This window comes from Bufo gargarizans, unplaced genomic scaffold, assembly GCF_014858855.1.
Source record: "Bufo gargarizans isolate SCDJY-AF-19 unplaced genomic scaffold, ASM1485885v1 original_scaffold_2180_pilon, whole genome shotgun sequence".
NCBI lineage: Eukaryota > Metazoa > Chordata > Amphibia > Anura > Bufonidae > Bufo > Bufo gargarizans.
The window spans coordinates 78,037-104,769 of NW_025334676.1; the positions used below are offsets into that span (position 1 = coordinate 78,037).

The window sequence follows — 26,733 nt, forward strand, 5'->3', positions numbered from 1 at the left end:
TGGGACTGAAGCAGACCAGGCCTTCCAAGAGCCGAAGACATTGTGGACCTGTACCCTTGTTCTGGCCTATGCTGACTACACAAAGCCTTTTGCCCTGTGACTGATGGAAGCTTGAAGGGTCTGGGGACAGTCCTGACCCAAGTTCAAGAAGTAGGGAGTGACTGGTCACCTATATCAGAAAACCCCTGAGAACTTCAGTTTGTTCAGACTGGAATGGTTGGTGGTGTTGTGTGGACTGGAAACAATCCCCTAGCCCATTTATACACCGCCAGGCTGGGAATGGTCAGGCTCAGCACATTTAAGTGCATGATACTGACTGGGCCATAGCAATAGGAACTCTGACGCCCTATCCCAAAACCCAGTAGAACTAGCCAGTGGTTCCACTTAGGAAGAGCTAGGGGAGACTTCAATAAGACATTGCGGGCATTGGGAACGCCCCTATCCTGAGTGCACTCCAGGGGTAGAGCAGACCACTGAGGAATAAAGAAGCAAACAATGGCCGGCCGGTCAAGTAGAGATGATGAGAAGACCTGTCGTGGAGAAAGAGAGGAACTGGCAAGTGATCAAGAGCAGGACATGACGACCCTCTATTGAAGGTACCGGCAGAGGTAGGCCTTACGCGGCTTCCACAGAGTGAGGAGATATCGGTGGTCCAGTGGATGCATGAGAAGAATGAGCACTCTGGACTTGAAAAAACCTTTGCCTCCAGCGAGCAACCAAAAATTGAAGAAATACAAAGTCACTGAGTAGAACTGGGGAATCAGAAGGACATGGAAGCTGTAGAGGAGATGGAAACCTACCCTCTATGGTGGTGGTCCGATCCTCATATACCAGTTTCTGGGGACAGTATCAGGGGGGTAGAGGAGGAATGGCGGTAGGCTGAATTAGCGCTGGGGCTGACAGCTCTCCAATGTGCTCGGCTGGCGTCAGCCTCCAATTGCATAACCGATCCCTGAGAGAAATCTCTGGCTCAGTCGGATTGCAAGTCATCCTACGCTGTGGTCTGCACACATTCACCTTGCAGATTACGTCCTGTACATATTTGTTCTATGGCCCGGGAGTGTGAACAGCTGTGTCCTCCCTGCCTCCCCTCACCCGCCGGCCGCCCCGCTACACCGCTGCCCGGAACTTTCCATTCTCACAACAACTACGACCAGATGACCAGGGTTCATATCTGGAAAAGTGGATTTTATTCTTTATTTCAGTAACACATTCTTCATATTTTTTTTTGCTCTTATCGGTACAGTTAATTTTCCTTCTAAAAGAAACAGAAAATCATGAGAAAAAAAAATACTGATAAAAACAAAAAATATTTCTGTCCAATTTACCAACAGAGTCATTTCATTTACCACAGACACAAATATAGATCGAGTCAGCTAGAAGAATCTAAAAGAAACACAAACCCGCGTGGATGACGGAGAAATAGTCAACAGGCGATGAAGATGTAAAAAAGAAATATTCAGAGTACATTCAGAATTACGGATTTTCTGCATTAATCCAAGGTGCTTAACAAGAAATACATTCATTAAATAGGGAAACGCAACCGGTAAAAAAAACTAATAATATTTAAATAAATAATACAATTATTCAAGCAAATATAACATTTTAAAAAATGTAAAAATTAAAAAGAATGAAAATTTCCTCAAATTTTAAAATAAATAAATAAATAAATAAATAGGCAGCTATAGGCCGGGGTTACACGGGTCAGGTGACCAAGGATCGCTCCGAACACCGCGTAGCGCAGCCAATGAACTGAATGTGGTCACGGTGCGACTCACAAGAGTAAAGAGTCCAACACTGCTGGAATATCTGCGGTTCTGGGCTCGTGGTACTTTGCGAGTTGAGCTGTATCCGCATTCAGTGGCTGCATTACTACCCAGCGATCTGGCGTTGTGCCGTTTAGCCTCAGCCTAAAAGAAAAAAAAAAAAGGAAATAAAAAGTTTATGGACTAAAACTCATTTTTTCAATTAGTCTTTATAAAAAATTGTCAGCAGTTTTTGTGATACGTGTGGTTAACAATCAGTCTATTTGCATATTGTCCCTCCTGAGCTGTCAGCTGATGGCTCATGTGAAGCCTCATCTCTGATTTCCTGACATATCCTCATCAGTTTGATAATAGTTTAGCTATAATAAGGGGTTTATGAGGTCAGGAGATCAGAGACTTCACTTGAGATATAAGCTGATGGACCTCGGACTGATTTTTAACCACACGTATCACAAAAACTGCTAATTAAAAAAATAAATAAAGACCAATTGACAAAATATGATTTTTAGCCCAAAATTTGTAAAATTCTAACTTTAAAAAATTGCCCTGAAGGTGCCCGTAGTCTTTAAAGGGGTTTTCCAGGATAGGTCATCAATATCTGATCAATAGGTGTCCGAGTCCCGACGCCCCCACCAATTAGCTGTCTGAGAGACCTCCTTACAGCGCCGTACACCGCATAGTGGCTGTGCTTGGTATGGCAGCCCAGGTGTGTTCACTAGGTCATGTGACTGATGAAGGTGATGTCATCAATCACCAGAACGTCCGGGTCTCTTAAAAAATAAATAAAAATGATAGGTGGAGGCCCCACCGATCTGATATCCTAATCTCAGAAAACCCCTTTAAATTTAGAATAAAAATAAGTAAATTAAAATGGAGCGAGCCTGAAAAATAACTGAGCTACAAATCATAAAGTAGAATATAAAATAAATACAATAAAAACACAAATAGTAAAAATAACAACAAAATATAAAAAGTTAAAATAACATAAATAGTAAAAATAAATACAACATAAATAGTAAAAATAACATAAATAGTAAAAATAAATACAATGTAAAATAAATAAATACAATAACTTAATGTAAAATAAATAAAATGAAAAAACGTCCACGTAAAGTATAAACACTAGAAGGTAGTTTTGTAGAGATGATCACATTATATTGGAATCGTAGGCGGCAATAAATCTTAGAATTTGTCCCATTAGAAGAATAAGGCCTCCTGCACACGACCGGATGAGCATTTGCGGTCCGCAAATTACGGATCCGCAAAACACGGATACCGGCTGTGTGCGTTCCACATTTAGCGGATCCGCACGTCCTTCCCTTTGTCAGCAATGCCTATTCTTGACCGGAAAAACGGACAAGAATAGGACACGTTCTGCTTTTTTTTTTGCGAGGTTGCGGGCCGCCATACGGATGCGGACGGCACGTGGTGTGCTGTCCACATGTTTTGCGGCACCGTAGCGATCCGTAAAAAATGCAGATTGTATATGGACCGAAACTGCGGTCGTGTGGATGAGGCCTAAAATGTGGGTCAATATTTAGCAGAAATAACCGCACGGCTACGTGAGCGCCGCTCTTAAGGCAAACGAATAAAGAGGAGTAAAACCGTTAATAATAATACAGGATAAAGCACTTGATTTCGTCTGTCAGTGATAAATGGCACATAATGAAAAAAATCATGAAAAATAACCTAAAAATACCCCCGCCGCGTTATCTACGTGAATGACACCGACGCTACAATCAGTACGATCTCTTATGCCTCGCCATGACCTCCTATATACAAAAATGTTTATATACACGAATAAATATCTGAAATCTCATTATTACAGCTCAGAAAAGTGACCCTATAAAGTCGCGGCCGCCGGCTGATGTGCGTCTGTGTGGAGGGCCTGAAAATTCCGTATAAACGGGTCATTTTTTCTTTTTTTTGTAATTAGTCAGCTGCTTGGTAATTCCTTTGTGAAGGGACTGAAGAACGAGGCGGTAAATCCTCATCATCCAGCCCTGTAACCGTGAGCGTATACCACCCCCGTCGCATGAAGTGGGCTCACCCAGTTACTAGACTGCCCCTAGGCGCTAGATTCCTTTTGGAAGATCCCATTATTGTTTGGAGGGGAGATCCACCATGATTTGGATGTTTCCTTTCGTACACACCTTTGACGTTGGTGACATCACAGCACCAATATGGCGTCACCTCCAGCACATGATGTTGGATCCACCATGACAAGGAAGACCTGGAACATGAATGTGGGAGACCCCGGGGATGAAGGTGGTTACTGGACCCTATTTCTGGTGGTCCTTCATCGTGGTCCCTTACCTTAGAGGGACATTATACATGTTTGATATGAGATAAGCAGAGCCAAGCGTGTTTGGCGTCCGCTTATCCCATCACCACATGAAATGACGCCTACGTTTCGACCCATTGCCAAACTGGTCTGTAATGGTGCAGCCGTCATCTCCTCAATCAATGAAGCCGACTATAGACGGCACCAAAGATCACTTGGGGCTCGTTCACATGAACGTGCCGTGTTTTGAGGTCCGCAAAACACGGATGCCGCCCGTGTGCCTTCCGCAATTTGCGAAACGGAAGGGTTGGCCCATTATAGAAATGCCTATTCTTGTCCACAAAATGGGAACGGAACGGAGCAACGGATGCGGACAGCTCACGGAGTGAATGGGTCCGCACCCGAGCCGCAAAAAATGTTGTGTGAATGAGCCCTTAAAGGCGGACTCCACCCGAAATGTGCCAACCCCGCGGACTATAGGACGGCAGCTGACTAGTTTCATGGATTTGCCCATCAATCTTAGTTTGGGTGATTCGCCCTCCGATCCGTGCGGGAAGCGCTCCGTGTGTGTGGACAGCTCGGCGCCATTCTGCCCGGTTAGCCCTTGACCTCGCTGGCGGACGACCCGAAGTGACCCTAGTACTTTGGGGGCTCCTTCTCATGGGTGACAACTCATCAACTATTGGCATGGTCAAGAATGTCATGGGAGGAGCCCAGCTCTGGACTATCACCCTCATCGTCCCCCACTACTGCCCTCCGTATCCGCAGACTATCCCCCCACAGACCTCCTGCCCACCTCCACCGCAGGGTTTCGGCCAGCGCCCCTGGGTACAGAGAAGGGGGAGGATTCTCAGATGGCGGTGTCCCACAACACAGCCTGATGCCGATGGCATGGTGGGGTGCCCCCTTTCCGAACTTCAGACCCCCGCCTCCAGCTGGGAAGGATGGGCAGGCTTTCCTGCTTGCAGAGCCCCCTCTCTGCCCGCGGCTGCCGCGACTTGATCTCGTGGCACAGAAATCTCTTCCTCTCAATCACTTCCTGCAATTTTCCATCACGTTCCCGGCCACCAGAGGGCAGCGTGGGGGTGGGGGACAAAACCGCCTGGGGGAGAGAGAGAGAGACAAGGTCAGAGGCATGATGAGCAATGCTCTGCAGGACAGCCAGTTAATAGGCATGCAGGAGCAATGCTCTGCAAGACAGTCAGTTAATAGGCATGCAGGAGTAATGCTCTGCAGGGTGCTTAGCTGGTATGCATGCAGGAACAATGCTTTGCAGGGTGGATGAATGCGGGAGTAATGCTCTGCTAATATTCATGTAGAAATAATGCTCTGTATGTTGATTAGCTGAATTGCATGCAGGAGTAATGCTCTGCAGAATTGTCAGTTAATATGCACGCAAGAGTAATGCTCTGCAGGATGGGCAACTGAGAGTCATACACGTGTAATGCTCTGCAGAACGGTCAGTTAATATGCATGCAGGAGTAGTGCTCTGCAGTGTGCTTAGCTGATATGCATGCAGGAGCAATGCTCTGCAAAATGGTCGGTTAATAATGCATGCAGAAGTAAGGCTTTGCCGGAAGGGCAACTGCTCAAGTCATACACGTGTAATGCTCTGCAGGGTAGTGAGATGATATGCATGCAGGATATTGCACTGCAGGCTGGTCAGCTGATGTAATGCTCTGCAGAGTGCTGAGATGATCTGTACAGAAGTAAAAAGTGTGGAGGAATGCTCTGCAGGAAGAATGCAGTGACCTGTGTGAAGATGAGATTATGGGCATGCGAGGCTCGTGCTGTACAGAGAGGTGCGATAATCTGCACACATGGGTAATGGAGATAACGGGAAGCATGAATGGGGCTCTGCAGGGAGAGATAGGAAATGAGGTCAGAAATCAGCGGAAAGTAATCAGCATGGAGGCGAATCGCTCTGCGGAGAAAGAGGATGATCACAATGCAGCAGTAATGCTCTGCAGAGAGGTGAGTGAACTCCATTTGGGAATAATGTTCTGCAGAGAGAGAGAGAATGATAAAACGATGTGATGAGATTGGCACAGTGAGTGACCTGCATGCCGGAGTAATGCTCTGCAGCCTTGTGATATGATGCACAGTGCAGTAATGCTCTGCAGGTCTCAGTGTCTGAGCAGATACCTGATTTTGCCTGTGGGCAGATGTCTGGCGCACCCCGGAGGTAGAGGCGGAACGGCCCAGGCGATATCCACCTCCAAAATCTGCAGGAAAATACAGCGGTCAGCCTGAAGGAGGCAGCAGAGCGCAGAGACCTTCAGGGCAGCGCAAGGACGGGCCTGGTCGCCATCGGATCTATTCTACTCTCCGTCATATCTGGTATTATAGTAAATACTTGGCATCTGGCATGGCGCTGTTCTACGTGGTGCCTGGTATGACCTTATACTTGGCACTGGTAACAATGGCACCAGTCAGAGGACCTGTATGTTTGGGACCAGTCCTCCATCTGGCATACTGATATTATGCCGCCATTACACGTGGTGCTTGTACCCGCCTCCACTCATTATACCTGACGCTGAGTGTGAATTTATTACAGTAATATCTGTACGGGGCAATTATACTGTAATATCTGTACGGGCAATTATACAGTAATCTCTGTACGGGGCAATTATACTGTAATATCTGTACGGGGCAATTATACTGTAATATCTGTACGGGGCAATTATACTGTAATATCTGTACGAGGCAATTATACAGTAATATCTGTACGGGGCAATTATACAGAAATATCTGTACGGGGCAGTTATACAGTAATACCTGTACAGGGCAATTATACTTGGTATGAAATCTGGGCGAGAGGTACCTGCACTCCTGTGACATGCTGGAAAGGTTTGGCATGGCACTGGAAGACCTGTCCGTGCCACCCCACGGGCAAGTGCACTGTCCAGGCTTTGTTGGCTCCGAACAGGGATACCAGATGCAGCTGTCCCATGGCCGGTCTTCTCTGGTCTTCCTGGATTCCCGTTCCAAACGCGGGGAACATCGGATAATGCTGGGAAGAGATAGACAGATATGCTTACGCTAGGTGTCTCTACGGTGGCAATGCCCAGCTGTGACAGTTGACTTACGTTCCCCAAGTTGGCTCCGACGCCCACATGACATTCTTCTCTGTAATTCCCATACAGACCCAGGCCTCTCCTCCTCTGCTGCCCCAACACCTACACGGGTTTCGGAGGCCTGAACGACTGGTGTTCTTGAGCCCTTTATGCTGGTCTCGTATGCTGGTGGTCTCTTGCCCGTAGGGTATGTCCAGACGGCAGGAGAAGCCTGCTCCCCTTGGACCTGATGGAGGTGTGCTGAAGGAGGTCGACTTGGGAGTTGTGTGCCCGCCACACGAGATGCTGGACAAATAAGTCCAGCTAAGACCGAGATCTCCCTCTCAGTTTTTTCCTCAACCTGTGAGGCTGGTAAGAGAGAATGTGTCACCTTGACGGAAGAATACACCATGGTGTAAGAAAGGGCTTTGTCCCGATTATGTCCATGGGGAATGGGCAACATCGATGCCCCCTTTTCCTGTGAGAACGTCGACCCTCTCGGGGTTTCAGACTCTGGTCTGCGCTGGGCAGACGTCTGTGGGGGCAACGGTGTTGAGTGACTGCGAGCACGACCAGATGGAGGGAGATAAATGGATGATGAGGAGGCTGCACTTGGCATCTCCTTGTGAGGAACCGGCAGCTTAGAAGATGCGGCCGGCTGCGAAGGCTTTGTGACTTTTTGGCCCTTTCCAGATGGTGCTCCAAGAAGTGGAGGTCGATGCTGTAGGAGGTTAGGAAAAGGTGGTGGTATGTCAACCTCCGGAGTTCTAGGTGGTGGAAGCCGGCGGCGTTGAGGATGTCTCAGATGGGATGGCTGCTCTTCATGAAGAGGGTACTTCATTTCCTCATAGATTGCCTCTTCTTCACCATCTGACTCCTCCTCTGGTGGTGCTGGGGTGGGTGGGGGAGGAGGCCTTCGAGACGCGTTGCCTACCATCTCAATGTACACAGGTTCTTCTGGGGAGGGCGAAGAGGTGCGGTTGCTGGAAGTGAGAATGGCAGATGTTGAGGCAGGTCGGTTCGCATAGGCGTCGTCAAAGGAGGCAGACAGATGTGTATGGGGGCTGCGCTGTGGTTTCTGCGGGGGCATCCGGCGAGTGTCAGAGGCACTTTTTATGGACCCTACAAAACAAAAATAAGAGTCAAGCATTCAGTGAAATTAAAGTTGGAGTGTCGAGACATGCCACCACCTAGTAAAGCCTATGACTCTATGTAGGACAAGGCCAGTTATGCCATTCATTATTTGCTCTTACCTTCCTTCCTGATCCTACGTTCCTCTGCCGTCCGTCCTTCTCCACCAAGGCTGAGTTTTGTGCTGGGGTTTCTCTTAGGTTTTGCTGGAGGTCTCCTCCCCGGGGGGCCCCCTTCGTTTCCACTATCCTCTGGTGCACTGCCCACTGAGTGACAGGAAAGAGACCGAGGGGCCATGGCACTGGCACATGGGAGAGGGGCCCGCTCTTGAGAGGCTGGCATCGTCATAAAACCCATCCGGAAATGGCGACGGAACGAAGCCATGTCCCGAACCTTTCCAGAGCTACAAAAAAAAGAGACATAAAGAGACATAAATTACACCACAGTATTTTTTTTAATACCCCCATTGCTTGAAACGAACTGATGTTCATTACCCTGGCACCCCCCCACCCCCACCCCAACCATTTGCACCTTTTCTTAGGTTCCTCCTCCTTCTGTCTCCACTCCACTCGGCTCTTCCTGTACAGCAGATTCATGGCTCCAGCCTTTTCTATCCCAAGAAATGTCACAGTGTCAGAGGAGCTGGGGGTCATCTTCTGGAGACCGACCTTTAGACCCCGCTGAGGGTGGAGACTGTGTGAGACAAAGAAGAACATGTCATGATGAGGAAGCAAGATGTGAGAAGGTCAGTTCTTGTAAAGGCCCTTCTGCACTCGTGGTTATTAAGAACGAGCTGAACTCTTGCTTGTTCGTTAGGAGATTGGCGGCACCTTTACACGGGACAATTATTAGTCGTGTTCCCACACATGTTGTTTGGTTCATGTCAGAGGAGCTTTAGAACACCTATGACCAGCCCATGGGAAGGATGCAATGAACCAGGGTGTGGACCCTTTTTGGGCCCGTATAGAATTTGAAATTGGGACATCGTGAATCAGGTGAGCAAGATGTCTGGAAGTTAAATGTGCATCACCCAGGAAGGAGAAATATCTCCTACCAATGTGGAAGTATTGAAGAATTATAATGGAACTAAACACATGCCTTCTATACCTTACCTTGGGGTGTCTCACTTTGGTAAGTTCATCCCACAGCCATGTCTCTCGATCTTGCATGTGGGTCAAGTTGAATAAACTGACCTCACGTCTTCTACAGTGACTGTCTAGAGACGTTCATGCAGGATCCTGTTCCTGTCCCGAGTCGGGAATCAATCTATAAAGTCTGTTCTGAAAACCTCTGTACAAAACGTTTCAAACCTCTGTCCTACATTTCACAGTCAGTGGTGGAAGCTTCTTCCTCCTACGAAGACGTTGCCGAATTCACATAGATCCCATAGGAGTACAGACCATGACCATACGAAGACGCTATTTGCCATGCATCTCCTCCACACAAAGTTGTTCTCGAAAGACGGAGATGGAAAATAATCTAATGATACTGCACAATCGAGCCTGGAAGATGGTCCATCGGCAAAAGTCATCTAGAAAACCTCCAGCGTAGTTTGACCACATAAAGGAATACGGGTTGGTAAGTTACCAGTTATCGTACATGAAAAACAAGATCAGTATGTACAGATTACAGATCATGTCAGTATATGTGTCTTGTCCACAGAATGAGGAAGTTCTCTTTGCTGACTCAAGTCAGTGGTGGATGATGTCTTGGCCACCAGCGGTATGCAGATAAGAAGCCCATAAAGAGGTCACACAAACTGGTTCCAGATAAGACGTACTGGACTGGGTGGTGCTTCTCTTTTCTTGGTTTCCCATAGTAAGATCTTCACGAGAAAAAAAAAACAGTGTGTAGATTTTTGGGTAGAAATTTGTCCATGACAATACAGTCAGAAGACGTGGAAACTGGAAGACATCTTCAAGAACAGTTCTCTAGAAGAAAACAAAGAATGAACCGTGAGGCCTTAACATCTTCGTTACTATCCTGGTTCTACTGACCTGGTCTATAGTTACCAGAGGAGCAAGCTTCTGCATCCCACTGTGCAACATTTTAAGGTCAAACCAGCAGTTTCTGTACACACTAATTATACACTGGCAATTAATTACTTCACTATAATAAACAACCCACAATGAGGAGCTACTATACAATCAATCTGGGACAATCAGCAATCTAATCGTCTGCGGTACCTAGGGCCTTGAAGGAAGACCGAGGAGAGGAAAAAGAAAAGAGTAATAAGTGAGAAAGGGAGTAACAGGGAGGAGAGGTAGTAATGAAGAAGCAGTAACAAGGAGGTGAGGTAGTAACAAGGAGGTGAGGTAGCAACAAAAAAGAGAGGCAGTGATAGTAAAAAAAAGGACCAACAGAGAGATGTAATGAAAAGAAAGTGGTAGTAACATAGAAGAGAAGTAGTAACGGGGAGAAGAGGTAGAAAAAAGATTAGTGACAGTAACAGAGAGAAGTAGTAATAGACAGGAGTGGAACTAAGAAAAAGGAAAAGTAGTAAGAGAGGGGTAGTAACAAGGATGAGTGGTAGCAACCGAGAGTAGACGTAATAACAAAGAGGAGAGGTAGGAAAAAGATAGGAGGTATTAACAGAGATGTGAGGTAGTAACAGAGAGAAGAGGTAGTAACAGAGGTGAAATAGCAAGAGAGATAAAAAGTAGCAACAAAGAGAAGAGGTAGTAATGGAAAAAAGAGGTAGTAACAAAGATAAGAGATATAAACTGAGAGGAGATGAGAGAGAGGAGATGTAGACAGAGAAGACCGAAATGGCATAGGTAGTAACAGAGAAGACATATAGTAACAGGAGAGGCAGTAACATAGAGAATGTAAGGTATTTACAGAGGAGGAGGTGGTATCACAACTGAGAGACTAGAGGTAGTAAAACAGAGGAGAGACAGTAACAAAGATAATAATAGGTAGTAATAGAGAAGACAGTATAAAAGATCACAGGGATTAATAAAGGGGAGAAGCACTTCTGGAGAGTTGTGGTAATGAGAGGAAGGAGGAGTGGAAACAGGAGGACAGATAGCAACACAGAGGAAAAGAGTAACCAAGAGGAGGAAAGGTAGTAACAGAGGAGAGGTAGTAACAGAAAGAAGAGAATAATACTGTAGAAAAGAACAATGTAGGAAGAGTATTCTGGTAGGATCAGTGTACGAGCAACACTGCAGTAGGAAGGAACAGAGTAGGAATACTATTACAGTAGGAAGTAACAGAGTTGGAAGAGTATTACAGAAGAAAAAAAACACAGTAGGAAGAATGTTATTGTAGGAAAGAGTTTTCCAGTAGGAAGAAAAAGAGTCGGAATACTATTACAGTATGAATTAACACAGAGTATAAAAATATTACTGTACCCAGAGACAGATAGTATTTCTATGGGGGGAGATAGACACATCCCCGCCCAAGGGTCCCCTTTAGCACGCTTCTGTCAGGAATCAGGCTTTGTGGATATATGGGGAAGAGAGTTTATTCTTGTATAAGTAAGTCGGGGAACGTATGTCCAGGATAGATCTGGCCCTGAAATACGAGGCCGGGTCTTTATCGGACCACGTACCTTTAACCATGAGGGATGATACCCATAGGGTAAGAGCTCCATTCAGATTAAACCCGCATTGGATCTCCTTATGGATACCAGGAGATGGCACGTTTCTGGGATAATGATTATAACTCTGTGGAAATCCAGCTGGTATGGGATACATTAAAGGCCTTTATGAGGCGAGTATTTTTTTAGTACCATCTTCAATTTAAGAAGGAGGTATGGCAGGAAAGAGATGTAAAAGCAGCAGCCCTAGCTGGTATGAATGGATTCTCTAGGAACAAAACCCCAGGGAACAGGGAAACTATGCAGAATGCAGGTCAGGCGTCCTCTGACCTTCTCTTGGAAAAGGCCCAGCAGAGACTTTTTTTCAAGAGACAAGAATATTTCTCTGAATCGGGTAGACCAGGGAAAGTTTTGGCGAAGGCGATTTCTAATCAGGAGCCAAAAAATAAATAAATTAGATAGTCAGTATTCGCTCACTCGAGGGTATAGTTATGGAAGATCAAGACCGTATAAAAGGAAAACCTTTTGAATTATTTTTTCGGAATTCTATAACTCAGATGAGGTCATTCCAGAAGAAGAGATGGACTCATATCTGGACTTCACGTAGATCTCTCTCGAGGAGTTAGCGGTGGCGCTGGGGTCATGCTCTGGTAATTCCTCCCTGGGGCCGATGGATTCCCATTTGAATTCTATCGTAAATATAGGGAGGTGATTTTCCCTCATCTTTTGGGGGTGTTCACCGGATCCTTGGCGGGGGGGGGGGGGGGGCTTCCAGAATCAATGACAGAGGCTGCAATAATATTAATACTGAAAAAGGGTAAGGATCCCTTAGATGTGGCGTCATATAGCCCGTTTTCTTTATTGAATACGGATATGAAGCTTTTCTCAAGAATTCTGGCTACGCGGCTATCCAAAGGTATTCTCGCTCCATTCTGTCCTTAGACAGGGTGGAGTAGGAAGTCCTCTGGAGGGTTTTAGGGAAAATGGATATTGGTATTACTTTCATAAACATGATTAAGCTTCTGTATCTCCTACAGCCAGACTGAATATTAATGGGAGTCTCTCCCCAAGTAGAGGCACCCGTCAGGGATGTCCACTCTCTCCACTACTATTTGATATTTATATTGAGCCCCTTGCTATTAGGGTTCGGCAAGATTTCAGGATCGAAGGGTTTGGGATACACCAAGTAGAGGACTGCATTTCCCTGTATGCTGTAATTCCAGAACCCATCCGAATAGTAAACTCCTTTGGACCAGTCTCAGGCCTTGATACTAACCGATCAAAGACAACCCTCATGCCGCTACATGGACTTGAATGTCCCCCATTGATGGGCCTTTGAATATTTTAGAGAGGATTTATTGGAATACTTTGGTATGGCGATATCGCTCAGGATTGAAGGTTTTCTACATCTCAACTTGATTCCATCGATTAATAAATTGAGGTCAAAAGTGACGGTATGGCTCCGACGTCCATTATCTGGGGCGGATGGAGTGTCCCTGGTGAAGACAGTGATATTACCCCTACTCCTCTATATCCTTAGGAACTCTCCAATACGGGTTGAGGAGAAGTTCTTCAAATTAATTGAACAATTTTCTCTGGAGGAGAAAGCGGGTCAGGGTAAAGTTGGAGCACCTCTATAGGCCGATGGAGCAGGGAGGGCTATACCTTGAATGGGAGAGGCCTTGGTCAGGAGCTCTCGACATGATAAGATGTTTGCGCTATTCGAGTCGGGGCGATTATCCAGGAAGTCATCTACTAAAGTGTTGGTTTGGAATAAAGGGGTCTCTTAATTTTACGCCCTTTTGGCACAATCGTCACCTACAGGAATTAGAAGATTAGAATGGGGATCGGTATTGGCGAAAAAATTATATTTTATATGTGTCACAGATGGTGAGAAATGGGGATATACTTCAGATTTTTGGAATTGGCACAAAATGAACGTATTGTTGATTATTTTCAGTTACGTTCGGCACTTTCTAGTGTTAAGGGAAAGTCTATGTTTGAGACGGATATTTCTACACCTTTGGGCCAGAAGGTCAAGATCTCCCAACTGCATAAATTGTTGTTGGAAGCGCCATTTAATAATACACGATCCTCCGGACAAAGGGCCTGGGGAGCGGACTGTCCGGCAATCCGACTGCGTGATTGGGATAATATATCAGCTAATTTAAGACTAGGGTCTCACAATGTTAATCACGTGGTGGTGCAATGTAAGATCTTACATAGAATATGTGTCACCCCACTATGGCGGTTACAGAAGTAACTGTCCGCGGTGCGATTCACCTGGAGCGGACTACTTACACACGTTCTGCTCCGGTAGAGAATTAATAGAATATTGGAAGGCAGTCAATATCCTATACAATACTGAGGAGAAGCTTCCCGCCTTCTTCACCTCATCTGTATCCGGCTCCGTCTTGTTGATGGAGGGGATAGGAGACGAATCGCAACAGGGACGGAGGGTAGGGGGTTAGGCTGAAATGCGGGGAAAATGGGGAAAGCAATTATGTTGATTACATTTTTGTATGGCAATTATTCTTTGTTCTTTCTTGTATTTTTACTGTAGAAAAGAACAGAGTAGGAAAATAATTCAATAGGAAGGGACAGAGTGGAGAGAGTATTACAGTAGGAAGTAGAGTATTAGACTATTACAGTAGGAAGTGCACCCTAGAGACAGGCCGGGAGGCCAGGACTGAGAGAGGCCGCGACCTGCAGAGGACACGTGGCCGGGACAGCAGGAGAAGGCAAGTAGCAGAAGGCAAATAGGTACCAGCTGCCGGAGAGAGAGAGGTGAGCGACACAGCGTCTATGCTCCCCAGAAGATGTGCTGCCACGGAGAGCATGGCCTGCCATTGTGACAAAAGTCCCTACTCTGTCCCTTATAGGTGTCAGTCTGGGTGTTGGAGCCTGAGAGTTTGGGCCGGGACTAGGCCTGCTATATTGTTTGGAACAAAGCACGTGGACTACTGCTTCATCCAAAGACTTATGTGCTGCAGCCTGGTGTGAACAAACACCCGACTCCAGGTGACCGTTTTTCCTTAAAAAAGTATTTTTTTGTCACTTTCCTTATGTGTGAATAAAACACTGAATTGTTTAAGTTAAAGACGTTGTCGTTGCCACTATACTGTGTCCACAGCCTGTCTACCAGAGCGAATCCCCACAATTGGTGGAGGATGCGGGCAAACGCAGTGAGGCAGGCCTGAAGGCCGAAAAGTTTTTGTTTTTCCCAGGCACAAATGCATGTCCTACATTAAGCCGGCAAGGTTACAACCCGTGTCCCCTGACAAAATGGAGGCGGTCGTGAAGGCCCTCATGGAGGCTAACTTGCAGCAGCGGGAGGCTAACAAGCAGCAGCAGGACACTAACAAGCTAATATTACAACATGTGATGGCGTTGCAGGCGGCAGGAGCGTCCCAGAATGTCCACGATGCCCGGAAAGCTGTCCGCACGGCGATTCCGAAGATGACCCCCTTGCATAACGTCGAGACCTATCTGGCAGTCTTCGAAAAAGTGGCCGTGAGGTAAAAGTAACACCGAGACCAGTGGGCTGAGGTCGTTGCTCCGTTCCTGGTGTCTGGACACCAGCAAGTATTGTTTGATCTCCCAGATGATCAGGCGGCCGACTACCCGACAGTAAAATGTGAGATCCTGGCGAGACTGGGGGGGGTGACTGTATTGGTCCGGGCCCAGCGGGTACATCAGTGGGAATTTAACCTGGCTGAACCCGCCAGACCGTAGTAAAATGACCTGTTACACCGTTTGCAAAAATGGCTGCAGCCTGACATGTTGACTCCCACTGCCATGTTGGATCGGCTGTTGCGGGATGTGTTCTGGAGGGCTTGCCGTACCCTCTCCAGCACTGGATCGGTCATGTGTCTCCGAATAATGCCCTGGAGATGGTCGAACTGGTGAAGCGCTATGAGGCCACCAGAAATCTGCAGGGAGGTTCTTTGGGGAGGGGGCCAGTTAAACCCCGGAAATCTCCACTCCAAACACGGCAGCTGGTGCCAGCCAAACAAGCCGGGACGTGCCCCCTGCAGACCCAGCCTCGGTGGTCTGCTGGCGGTGTCACAAACTTGGACATATAAGAGCTGACTGTCCCCATCGGGGTGAAGTGAACCCATGGATACCAACTATGGCTACCGCCACTGGTATGCCAGGAAGTTGTGTGCCACAGGTACCTCCGACACTGTAGACCAGGCATCCTCAAACTGCGGCCCTCCAGCTGTTGTAAAACTACAACTCCCACAATTCCCTGCTGTAGTCTGATACCTGTAGGCTATTCGGGCATGCTGGGAGTTGTAGTTTTTCAACATCTGGAGGGCCGCAGTTTGAGGATGCCTGCTGTAGACAATAGCCACCTGTGCCAGGTGGAAGTGGGGGACACTCCGGCGGTGGCACTGTTGGATTCAGGTTGCCTGGTGTCCCTGGTAAGAGCTGCCCTGGTGCGGCCGGCTGAGTATACTGGCCGAAGAGTTGGTGTTGTCTGTATTTATGGGGACTTAAAGGAGTATCCCACCGCCCCGGTCTCTCTGTCAATGGTGGCCGGCAGGTGGATGCATGAGGTGGCCGTCGCCACAAAGTTACTATATGAATTGTTAATTGGGAGAGACTTCCCTGGGTTCCCGGCATATGAAAGTTACCGATACCCGGGAGACCGATGTAACCCTAGCAGAGTGGCCTGGCTCGGGGGGGGGGGGGGGGGGGGGGAGGCCAGAACCTTGGGAACCTGAGTCAGAAGGTCCAGCGGTAGGGGTGACCGCCACTTCGGTGGAAGAGGGGGAGACAACCCCGCTAAGCGTGATGGTGGGAGACATGGAGGACTTGCCGCCGGGTCCTGAGCTGGCAGACCTCAATGTCTCTGGGGATAATTTTGGTACAGCACAACACCAGGACCCGACTATCCCGAGCCTGGGAAAATGTGGTAGTAGTTGAGGGTCAGCCGCAACAAACGGGGGCCGAGTCTATGTTCCCCCTGTTTTGTGGTTCAACAGGAGATGCTGTACCGGGTAAATAAACTACGGGGTGAGCATATTGAACAGCTGGTGGTGCCCAAGGCATATCGCAAGCTCGTGTTGGAGTTAGCCCACCAACATGTTCTTGGGGGATACCTGGGCCAGCAGAAAACGCAGGACCGGATTCTACAGCGGTTCTACTGGCCCAGTGTGTTCAGAGAGGTAGAAGAGTATTGCAAGTCTCACCCAACCTGACCAGATAACCAGCCCCCAGCCACATTTCTGTAGTCCCCTGGTCCCTTTCCCGATTATTGAGGTTCCATTCGAGCGGATTGCTATGGATCTCATAGGCCCAGTACCGAAGTCCGCTAGAGGGCACCAGCACATCCTGGTCATCCTCGACTACGCCACTCGGTACCCGGAGGCGGTGCCACTTCGTCACACATCAGCCACACTCATAGCTAAGGAGTTAATGGGGAGGTTTTCTCGAGTGGGTCTGCCTAAGGAGGTTCTGACTGACCAAGGGACCCCGTTTATGTCCAAGGTCATGAGGGAACTCTGTAAGTTGCTCCACATAAAACAGTTACGGACGTCCGTGTATCATCCGCAAACGGATGGCCTGGTAGAGAGGTTTAACCAGACCTTAAAAAATATGTTGAAAAGAGTGGTGTCTAAGGATGGGAGAGACTGGGATCTCCTTCTGCCCTATCTTATGTTCACAGTGCGAGAGGTGCCCCGGGCCTCTACTGGGTTCTCGCCCTTTGAACTGCTATACGGCAGACACCCGTGCTGTCTGTTGGACGTGGCCAAAGAGGCGCGGGAACAACAACCCACACCGCACAAAAGTGTCATTGAGTAGATCACCCAGATGCAAGGACGGATAGAAACAGTGTTACCTCTGGTTAGGGAGCATATGGAGGCAGAAACAGCGAGCCCAGAGTCGGGTCTATAATCGGCAGGCTCGGGTCCGGAACTTTAACCCGGGTGATCGGGTGTTGGTTCTGGTACCAACCGTAGACAGTTAGTTCCTAGCTAGGTGGCAAGGGCCCTACGAGGTACTGGAAAAAATTGGAGGTAGATTACAAAGCACACCAGCCAGGGCGGCGAAAGCCAGAGCAGGTGTACCATTTGAATCTGCTCAAACCATGGAAAGATAGGGAAACCTGTACAGAAGTCAGCCCACGACCAGGGTTCCAAGGAGAAGAGGTACCGGCCCCTCTGTCTGTAGCAAGGGAAGAGGCACCGGCCCCTCTGTCTGTAGCAAGGGAAGAGGCACCGGCCCCTCTGTCTGTAGCAAGGGAAGAGGCACCGGCCCCTCTGTCTGTAGCAAGGGAAGAGGCACCGGCCCCTCTGTCTGTAGCAAGGGAAGAGGCACCGGCCCCTCTGTCTGTAGCAAGGGAAGAGGCACCGGCCCCTCTGTCTGTAGCAAGGGAAGAGGCACCGGCCCCTCTGTCTGTAGCAAGGGAAGAGGCACCGGCCCCTCTGTCTGTAGCAAGGGAAGCGGCTCCCACAGTGAAGATTGCTGACAGCCTCTCCTCTAAACAGGCTCAGGAGGCCAGGGAGTTCATTAGTCGGAACACGGATGTGTTCTCAGACCTCCCTGGACGCACTTCCATTATCCGGCATGACATTATCACTGAGACTCAGGCGAAAGTCCGGTTAAAACCGTATCGGGTACCCGAGGCTCGGCGACAAGCTGTCGAGGAGGAAATGCAGCTAATGCTCTAGCTAGGTATTATCGAGGAGTCAAAAAGTGAATTGGCCAGTCCGATAGTTTTAATACCCAAGCCGGACGGGACATTGTGGTTCTGTAACGATTTCCGCAAACTTAATGAGGTGTCCAAGTTTGACGCGTATCCCATTCCCCGAATAGATGAGCTTATTGAGAAGCTGGGCCAAGCCCGGTATTTTTCTGTGTTGGACCTCACCAAAGGGTACTGGCAGGTACCCCTGACGGAGGCTGCCGAAGAAAAAACGGCTTTCATCACGCCAGAGGGGCTGTATCAGTACAAGGTGTTACCCTTTGGTCTACATGGTGTTCCCTCCACGTTTCAAAGGCTAATAGACATTGTACTCCGTCCACATTGTCGGTACGCTTCGGCGTACCTGGATGATATCGTTATCCACAGCACCGACTGGGAAAGTCACCTACCTAAAGTACAGGCTGTAGTGGACTCCATTAGGAAGGCTGGCTGAACCACTAACCCAAAAAAGGGGGGGGGGGGTGGTGTATATAATAAACGGGGTACAGGTTATACCTGAGGCCGGGGTGTTCCTGCATTCGGCTGTAGCTATGAATTGTGCCTGTAACTTATTGGAAAATATAAATCTACAGCAGCCGGGACCCCAACCGTCCAATCACAGCGGAGCGTCCTGTCACCCCTCGTGTTATACCCCCATACACTGTGAATATAATGGGGGGTGGGGGGACGTCAAAAATATGTATAAAATGCTTCCCGATTATCTGGAACCAACCAGTCTCATTGTGTGCATTATGTGTATATGCATCTATACCTGTGTGCATTATGTGCATATGCATCTATACCTGTGTGCATTATGTGTATATGCATCTATATCTGTGTGCATTATGTGTATATGCATCTATACCTGTGTGCATTATGTGCATATGCATCTATATCTGTGTGCATTATGTGTATATGCATCTATATCTGTGTGCATTATGTGTATATGCATCTATATCTGTGTGCATTATGTGTATATGCATCTATATCTGTGTGCATTATGTGCATACGCATCTATATCTGTGTGCATTATGTGTATATGCATCTATACCTGTGTGCATTATGTGCATATGCATCTATACCTGTGTGCATTATGTGTATATATACAGTACAGACCAAAAGTTTGGACACACCTTCTCATTCAAAGAGTTTTCTTTATTTTATATTACAGCGCAGTGTGAGACTGTATATTACGTTACAGCGCAGCCTGGGACTGTATAGTGTGTTACAGCGCAGCCTGAGACTGTATAGTGTGTTACAGCGCAGTCTGAGACTGTATAGTGTGTTACAGCGCAGTCTGGGACTGTATATTACGTTACAGCGCAGCCTGGGACTGTATAGTGTGTTACAGCGCAGTCTGAGACTGTATAGTGTGTTACAGCGCAGTCTGAGACTGTATAGTGTGTTACAGCGCAGCCTGAGACTGTATAGTGTGTTACAGCGCAGCCTGAGACTGTATAGTGTGTTACAGCGCAGCCTGAGACTGTATAGTGTGTTACAGCGCAGCCTGAGACTGTATAGTGTGTTACAGCGCAGTCTGAGACTGTATAGTGTGTTACAGCGCAGTCTGAGACTGTATAGTGTGTTACAGCGCAGTCTGAGACTGTATAGTGTGTTACAGCGCAGCCTGAGACTGTATAGTGTGTTACAGCGCAGTCTGAGACTGTATAGTGTGTTACAGCGCAGTCTGGGACTGTATAGTGTGTTACAGCGCAGTCTGGGACTGTATATTACGTTACAGCGCAGCCTGGGACTGTATAGTGTGTTACAGCGCAGTCTGAGACTGTATAGTGTGTTACAGCGCAGCCTGAGACTGTATAGTGTGTTACAGCGCAGCCTGAGACTGTATAGTGTGTTACAGCGCAGCCTGAGACTGTATAGTGTGTTACAGCGCAGCCTGAGACTGTATAGTGTGTTACAGCGCAGCCTGAGACTGTATAGTGTGTTACAGCGCAGCCTGAGACTGTATAGTGTGTTACAGCGCAGTCTGAGACTGTATAGCGTGTTACAGCGCAGTCTGAGACTGTATAGCGTGTTACAGCGCAGTCTGAGACTGTATAGCGTGTTACAGCTGCAGTCTGAGACTGTATAGCGTGTTACAGCGCAGTCTGAGACTGTATAGCGTGTTACAGCGCAGTCTGAGACTGTATAGCGTGTTACAGCGCAGTCTGAGACTGTATAGCGTGTTACAGCGCAGTCTGAGACTGTATAGCGTGTTACAGCGCAGTCTGAGACTGTATAGCGTGTTACAGCGCAGTCTGAGACTGTATAGCGTGTTACAGCGCAGTCTGAGACTGTATAGCGTGTTACAGCGCAGTCTGAGACTGTATAGCGTGTTACAGCGCAGTCTGAGACTGTATAGCGTGTTACAGCGCAGTCTGAGACTGTATAGCGTGTTACAGCGCAGTCTGAGACTGTATAGCGTGTTACAGCGCAGTCTGAGACTGTATAGCGTGTTACAGCGCAGTCTGAGACTGTATAGCGTGTTACAGCGCAGTCTGAGACTGTATAGCGTGTTACAGCGCAGTCTGAGACTGTATAGCGTGTTACAGCGCAGTCTGAGACTGTATAGCGTGTTACAGCGCAGTCTGAGACTGTATAGCGTGTTACAGCGCAGTCTGAGACTGTATAGCGTGTTACAGCGCAGTCTGAGACTGTATAGCGTGTTACAGCGCAGTCTGAGACTGTATAGCGTGTTACAGCGCAGTCTGAGACTGTATAGCGTGTTACAGCGCAGTCTGAGACTGTATAGCGTGTTACAGCGCAGTCTGAGACTGTATAGCGTGTTACAGCGCAGTCTGAGACTGTATAGCGTGTTACAGCGCAGTCTGAGACTGTATAGCGTGTTACAGCGCAGTCTGAGACTGTATAGCGTGTTACAGCGCAGTCTGAGACTGTATAGCGTGTTACAGCGCAGTCTGAGACTGTATAGCGTGTTACAGCGCAGTCTGAGACTGTATAGCGTGTTACAGCGCAGTCTGAGACTGTATAGCGTGTTACAGCGCAGTCTGAGACTGTATAGCGTGTTACAGCGCAGTCTGAGACTGTATAGCGTGTTACAGCGCAGTCTGAGACTGTATAGCGTGTTACAGCGCAGTCTGAGACTGTATAGCGTGTTACAGCGCAGTCTGAGACTGTATAGCGTGTTACAGCGCAGTCTGAGACTGTATAGCGTGTTACAGCGCAGTCTGAGACTGTATAGCGTGTTACAGCGCAGTCTGAGACTGTATAGCGTGTTACAGCGCAGTCTGAGACTGTATAGCGTGTTACAGCACAGTCTGAGACTGTATAGCGTGTTACAGCGCAGTCTGAGACTGTATAGCGTGTTACAGCGCAGTCTGAGACTGTATAGCGTGTTACAGCGCAGTCTGAGACTGTATAGCGTGTTACAGCGCAGTCTGAGACTGTATAGCGTGTTACAGCGCAGTCTGAGACTGTATAGCGTGTTACAGCGCAGTCTGAGACTGTATAGCGTGTTACAGCGCAGTCTGAGACTGTATAGTGTGTTACAGCGCAGTCTGAGACTGTATAGTATGTTACAGCGCAGTCTGAGACTGTATAGTATAGTGCAGCGCAGTCTGAGACTGTATAGTATGTTACAGCGCAGTCTGAGACTGTATAGTATAGTGCAGCGCAGTCTGAGACTGTATAGTATGTTACAGCGCAGTCAGTCAGTCCGGACAAGGAGCGCAGCGGTGGGGGTGGACGTTCATGAAGAGGCTTGGCAGGGCAGGACTGGTGAGGAAAGGGTCAGTGGTGAGTGGGGGCGGGAGCGGAGGCGAGGCGCGAGTTGCTAGGGTGACGGGGGGGCGTGGCCAGAGGTGAGAAGGAGGAAGAAGGCGGAAGTGAAAGCAGTGCTGGCCAGGAGACTGAATCGCCCACCCGCCCGACCCTGTTGAAAGTGGAAGTTGTGAGGGTTGGTGTTGTTATATGTTGCGGCAGTCATGGAGGCGGGGGAGGTCCTTGAAGTGGTGAAATATGGTGGTACCTGAGGATGGGAGGGCCCCGCGGGAGGGGCTGGACTCTCATTGAGGAGCTGGTAGGAACTAATTACGCGTCCATCAGTTGCTGCCTCCGAGCTGGGTTCAACGGCTGGGGGCAAGATGGAGACGCAGGTGTTCCAGTGTTTATAAAGTTATTGGGGCTTCTAGGACCTCCCTCGTCAGGGGTTAACTCATGTTATATTTATGTTGTATCTATTTAATAAACGGCTGCTGTGGCCGATTAAATCCAAGCAGTGGTGTGGTGTGTTTATTTATATGGGTTAGGGTGAGGGGTGAAGGTTATGGGATGGGTAGGCTTATAGGACTGAACGAATAGCCAATGCCTGCTTCATGAGACTGTATATTATAGTGCAGTGTGAGACTGTATAGTATAGAGCAGTGTGAGACTGTATAGTGTGTTACAACGCAGTCTGAGACTGTATAGTGTGTTACAGCGCAGTCTGAGACTGTATAGTGTGTTACAGCGCAGTCTGAGACTGTATAGTGTGTTACAGCGCAGTCTGAGACTGTATAGTGTGTTACAGCGCAGTCTGAGACTGTATAGCGTGTTACAGCGCAGTCTGAGACTGTATAGCGTGTTACAGCGCAGTCTGAGACTGTATAGCGTGTTACAGCGCAGTCTGAGACTGTATAGTGTGTTACAGCGCAGTCTGAGACTGTATAGTGTGTTACAGCGCAGTCTGAGACTGTATAGTGTGTTACAGCGCAGTCTGAGACTGTATAGTGTGTTACAGCGCAGTCTGAGACTGTATAGTGTGTTACAGCGCAGTCTGAGACTGTATAGTGTGTTACAGCGCAGTCTGAGACTGTATAGTGTGTTACAGCGCAGTCTGAGACTGTATAGTGTGTTACAGCGCAGCCTGAGACTGTATAGTGTGTTACAGCGCAGTCTGAGACTGTATAGTGTGTTACAGCGCAGCCTGAGACTGTATAGTGTGTTACAGCGCAGTCTGAGACTGTATAGCGTGTTACAGCGCAGTCTGAGACTGTATAGCGTGTTACAGCGCAGTCTGAGACTGTATAGTGTGTTACAGCGCAGTCTGAGACTGTATAGTGTGTTACAGCGCAGTCTGACACTGTATATTACGTTACAGCGCAGTCTGAGACTGTATAGCGTGTTACAGCGCAGTCTGAGACTGTATAGTGTGTTACAGCGCAGTCTGAGACTGTATAGTGTGTTACAGCGCAGTCTGAGACTGTATAGTGTGTTACAGCGCAGTCTGACACTGTATATTACGTTACAGCGCAGTGTGAGACTGTATAGTATGTTACAGCGCAGTCTGAGACTGTATAGTATATTACAGCGCAGTCTGAGACTGTATAGTATATTACAGCGCAGTCTGAGACTGTATAGTGTGTTACAGCGCAGTCTGAGACTGTATAGTGTGTTACAGTGCAGTCTGAGACTGTATAGTGTGTTACAGCGCAGTCTGAGACTGTATAGTGTGTTACAGCGCAGTCTGAGACTGTATAGCGTGTTACAGCGCAGTCTGAGACTGTATAGTGTGTTACAGCGCAGTCTGAGACTGTATAGCGTGTTACAGCGCAGTCTGAGACTGTATAGCGTGTTACAGCGCAGTCTGAGACTGTATAGCGTGTTACAGCGCAGTCTGAGACTGTATAGCGTGTTACAGCGCAGTCTGAGACTGTATAGTGTGTTACAGCGCAGTCTGAGACTGTATAGTGTGTTACAGCGCAGTCTGAGACTGTATAGTGTGTTACAGCGCAGCCTGAGACTGTATAGTATGTTACAGCGCAGTCTGAGACTGTATAGTGTGTTACAGTGCAGTGTGAGACTGTATAGTGTGTTACAGCGCAGTCTGAGACTGTATAGTGTGTTACAGCGCAGTCTGAGACTGTATAGTGTGTTACAGCGCAGTCTGAGACTGTATAGTATGTTACAGCGCAGTCTGAGACTGTATAGTATGTTACAGCGCAGTCTGAGACTGTATAGTATGTTACAGCGCAGTCTGAGACTGTATAGTGTGTTACAGCGCAGTCTGAGACTGTATAGTGTGTTACAGCGCAGTCTGAGACTGTATAGCGTGTTACAGCGCAGTCTGAGACTGTATAGTGTGTTACAGCGCAGTCTGAGACTGTATAGTGTGTTACAGCGCAGTCTGAGACTGTATAGTGTGTTACAGCGCAGTCTGAGACTGTATAGTGTGTTACAGCGCAGTCTGAGACATTATATTACAGCGCAGTGTGAGACTGTATAGTATGTTACAGCGCAGTCTGAGACTGTATATTACGTTACAGCGCAGTCTGAGACTGTATAGTATGTTACAGCGCAGTCTGAGACTGTATAGTGTGTTACAGCGCAGTCTGAGACTGTATAGTATGTTACAGCGCAGTCTGAGACTGTATAGTATATTACAGCGCAGTCTGAGACTGTATAGTATATTACAGCGCAGTCTGAGACTGTATAGTATGTTACAGCGCAGTCTGAGACTGTATAGTGTGTTACAGCGCAGTCTGAGACTGTATAGTGTGTTACAGCGCAGTCTGAGACTGTATAGCGTGTTACAGCGCAGTCTGAGACTGTATAGTGTGTTACAGCGCAGTCTGAGACTGTATAGTATGTTACAGCGCAGTCTGAGACTGTATAGTATATTACAGCGCAGTCTGAGACTGTATAGTATATTACAGCGCAGTCTGAGACTGTATAGTATATTACAGCGCAGTCTGAGACTGTATAGTGTGTTACAGCGCAGTCTGAGACTGTATAGTGTGTTACAGCGCAGTCTGAGACTGTATAGTGTGTTACAGCGCAGTCTGAGACTGTATAGCGTGTTACAGCGCAGTCTGAGACTGTATAGTGTGTTACAGCGCAGTCTGAGACTGTATAGCGTGTTACAGCGCATAGTGTGTTACAGCGCAGTCTGAGACTGTATAGCGTGTTACAGCGCAGTCTGAGACTGTATAGCGTGTTACAGCGCAGTCTGAGACTGTATAGTGTGTTACAGCGCAGTCTGAGACTGTATAGCGTGTTACAGCGCAGTCTGAGACTGTATAGTGTGTTACAGCGCAGTCTGAGACTGTATAGTGTGTTACAGCGCACTCTGAGACTGTATAGTATGTTACAGCGCAGTCTGAGACTGTATAGTATAGTGCAGTGTGAGACTGTATAGTATGTTACAGCGCAGTCTGAGACTGTATAGTGTGTTACAGCGCAGTCTGAGACTGTATAGTATGTTACAGCGCAGTCTGAGACTGTATAGTGTGTTACAGCGCAGCCTGAGACTGTATAGCGTGTTACAGCGCAGTCTGAGACTGTATAGTGTGTTACAGCGCAGTCTGAGACTGTATAGTATATTACAGCGCAGTCTGAGACTGTATAGTGTGTTACAGCGCAGTCTGAGACTGTATAGTGTGTTACAGCGCAGTCTGAGACTGTATAGCGTGTTACAGCGCAGTCTGAGACTGTATAGCGTGTTACAGCGCAGTCTGAGACTGTATAGTGTGTTACAGCGCAGTCTGAGACTGTATAGCGTGTTACAGCGCAGTCTGAGACTGTATAGTGTGTTACAGCGCAGTCTGAGACTGTATAGTGTGTTACAGCGCAGTCTGAGACTGTATAGTGTGTTACAGCGCAGTCTGAGACTGTATAGCGTGTTACAGCGCAGTCTGAGACTGTATAGCGTGTTACAGCGCAGTCTGAGACTGTATAGTGTGTTACAGCGCAGCCTGAGACTGTATAGTGTGTTACAACGCAGTCTGAGACTGTATAGTATAGTGCAGTGTACATCTGTGTGTATTATGTGACATGTGGTTGGCGGTACAGTGTACACAAACAGGATAATAATGTATGGCGACATATCTCCCCGTACAGTCCACACCTACTGTATTACACCTCCTGGCACATGCCTGTATTATACCCCCTGGCACATGCCTGTATGATACCCCCTGGCACATGCCTGTATGATACCCCCTGGCACATGCCTGTATACACACCTGATCTCTGTAACGATCAGGCGGCGGTACCGGAGCGGTTTCCGGCTGTGACCTCTCTGCTATAAGGTGAGCTGTGGCGGCGCTGACAGCACAGGCCGGACCGGAGCAGACAGTCCTGTTATCACCACGGCCTGCAGTCTGGGCCCCCGCTCCTCTCCGGGGCCCCCTCCGCCCCCCGCTCTCCCATTTTCCCGGCCTGGTCCCCCCTCTTACCTCCGGTACCGGCAGGCGGAGAGATGGAAGCAGCGCTGAGGGGATGGGAGGAGGTCGGAGTGATGGGGAGGAGGAGGCGGAGAGCAG

The 26,733-nt window shown here is 48.0% G+C and overlaps 1 protein-coding gene across 4 annotated transcripts; it reads right to left on the reverse strand.

Annotated features, from left to right (window-relative positions):
- Window positions 1-2,830: 2,830 nt before the first annotated feature.
- On the reverse strand, window positions 2,831-26,733 carry NYAP1 (neuronal tyrosine phosphorylated phosphoinositide-3-kinase adaptor 1). 4 transcript variants are annotated; one of them, XM_044274973.1, is made up of 8 exons: window positions 26,647-26,733; window positions 9,350-10,168; window positions 8,769-8,930; window positions 8,360-8,640; window positions 7,140-8,228; window positions 6,875-7,063; window positions 5,803-6,275; window positions 2,831-5,152 (listed from the first exon to the last, which is right to left on the reverse strand). In XM_044274973.1, the coding sequence occupies exons 3-8, from the start codon at window positions 8,888-8,890 to the stop codon at window positions 4,901-4,903; spliced, it is 2,406 nt and encodes an 801-aa protein (XP_044130908.1). In that variant the 5' UTR covers window positions 8,891-8,930; window positions 9,350-10,168; window positions 26,647-26,733; the 3' UTR covers window positions 2,831-4,900. The 4 variants fall into 4 exon arrangements, with proteins under 4 accessions (XP_044130908.1, XP_044130909.1, XP_044130907.1 ...); XM_044274974.1 differs by lacking the exon at window positions 26,647-26,733 and adding an exon at window positions 26,434-26,631 and having other exon boundaries at window positions 6,196-6,275; XM_044274972.1 differs by lacking the exon at window positions 26,647-26,733 and adding an exon at window positions 26,434-26,631.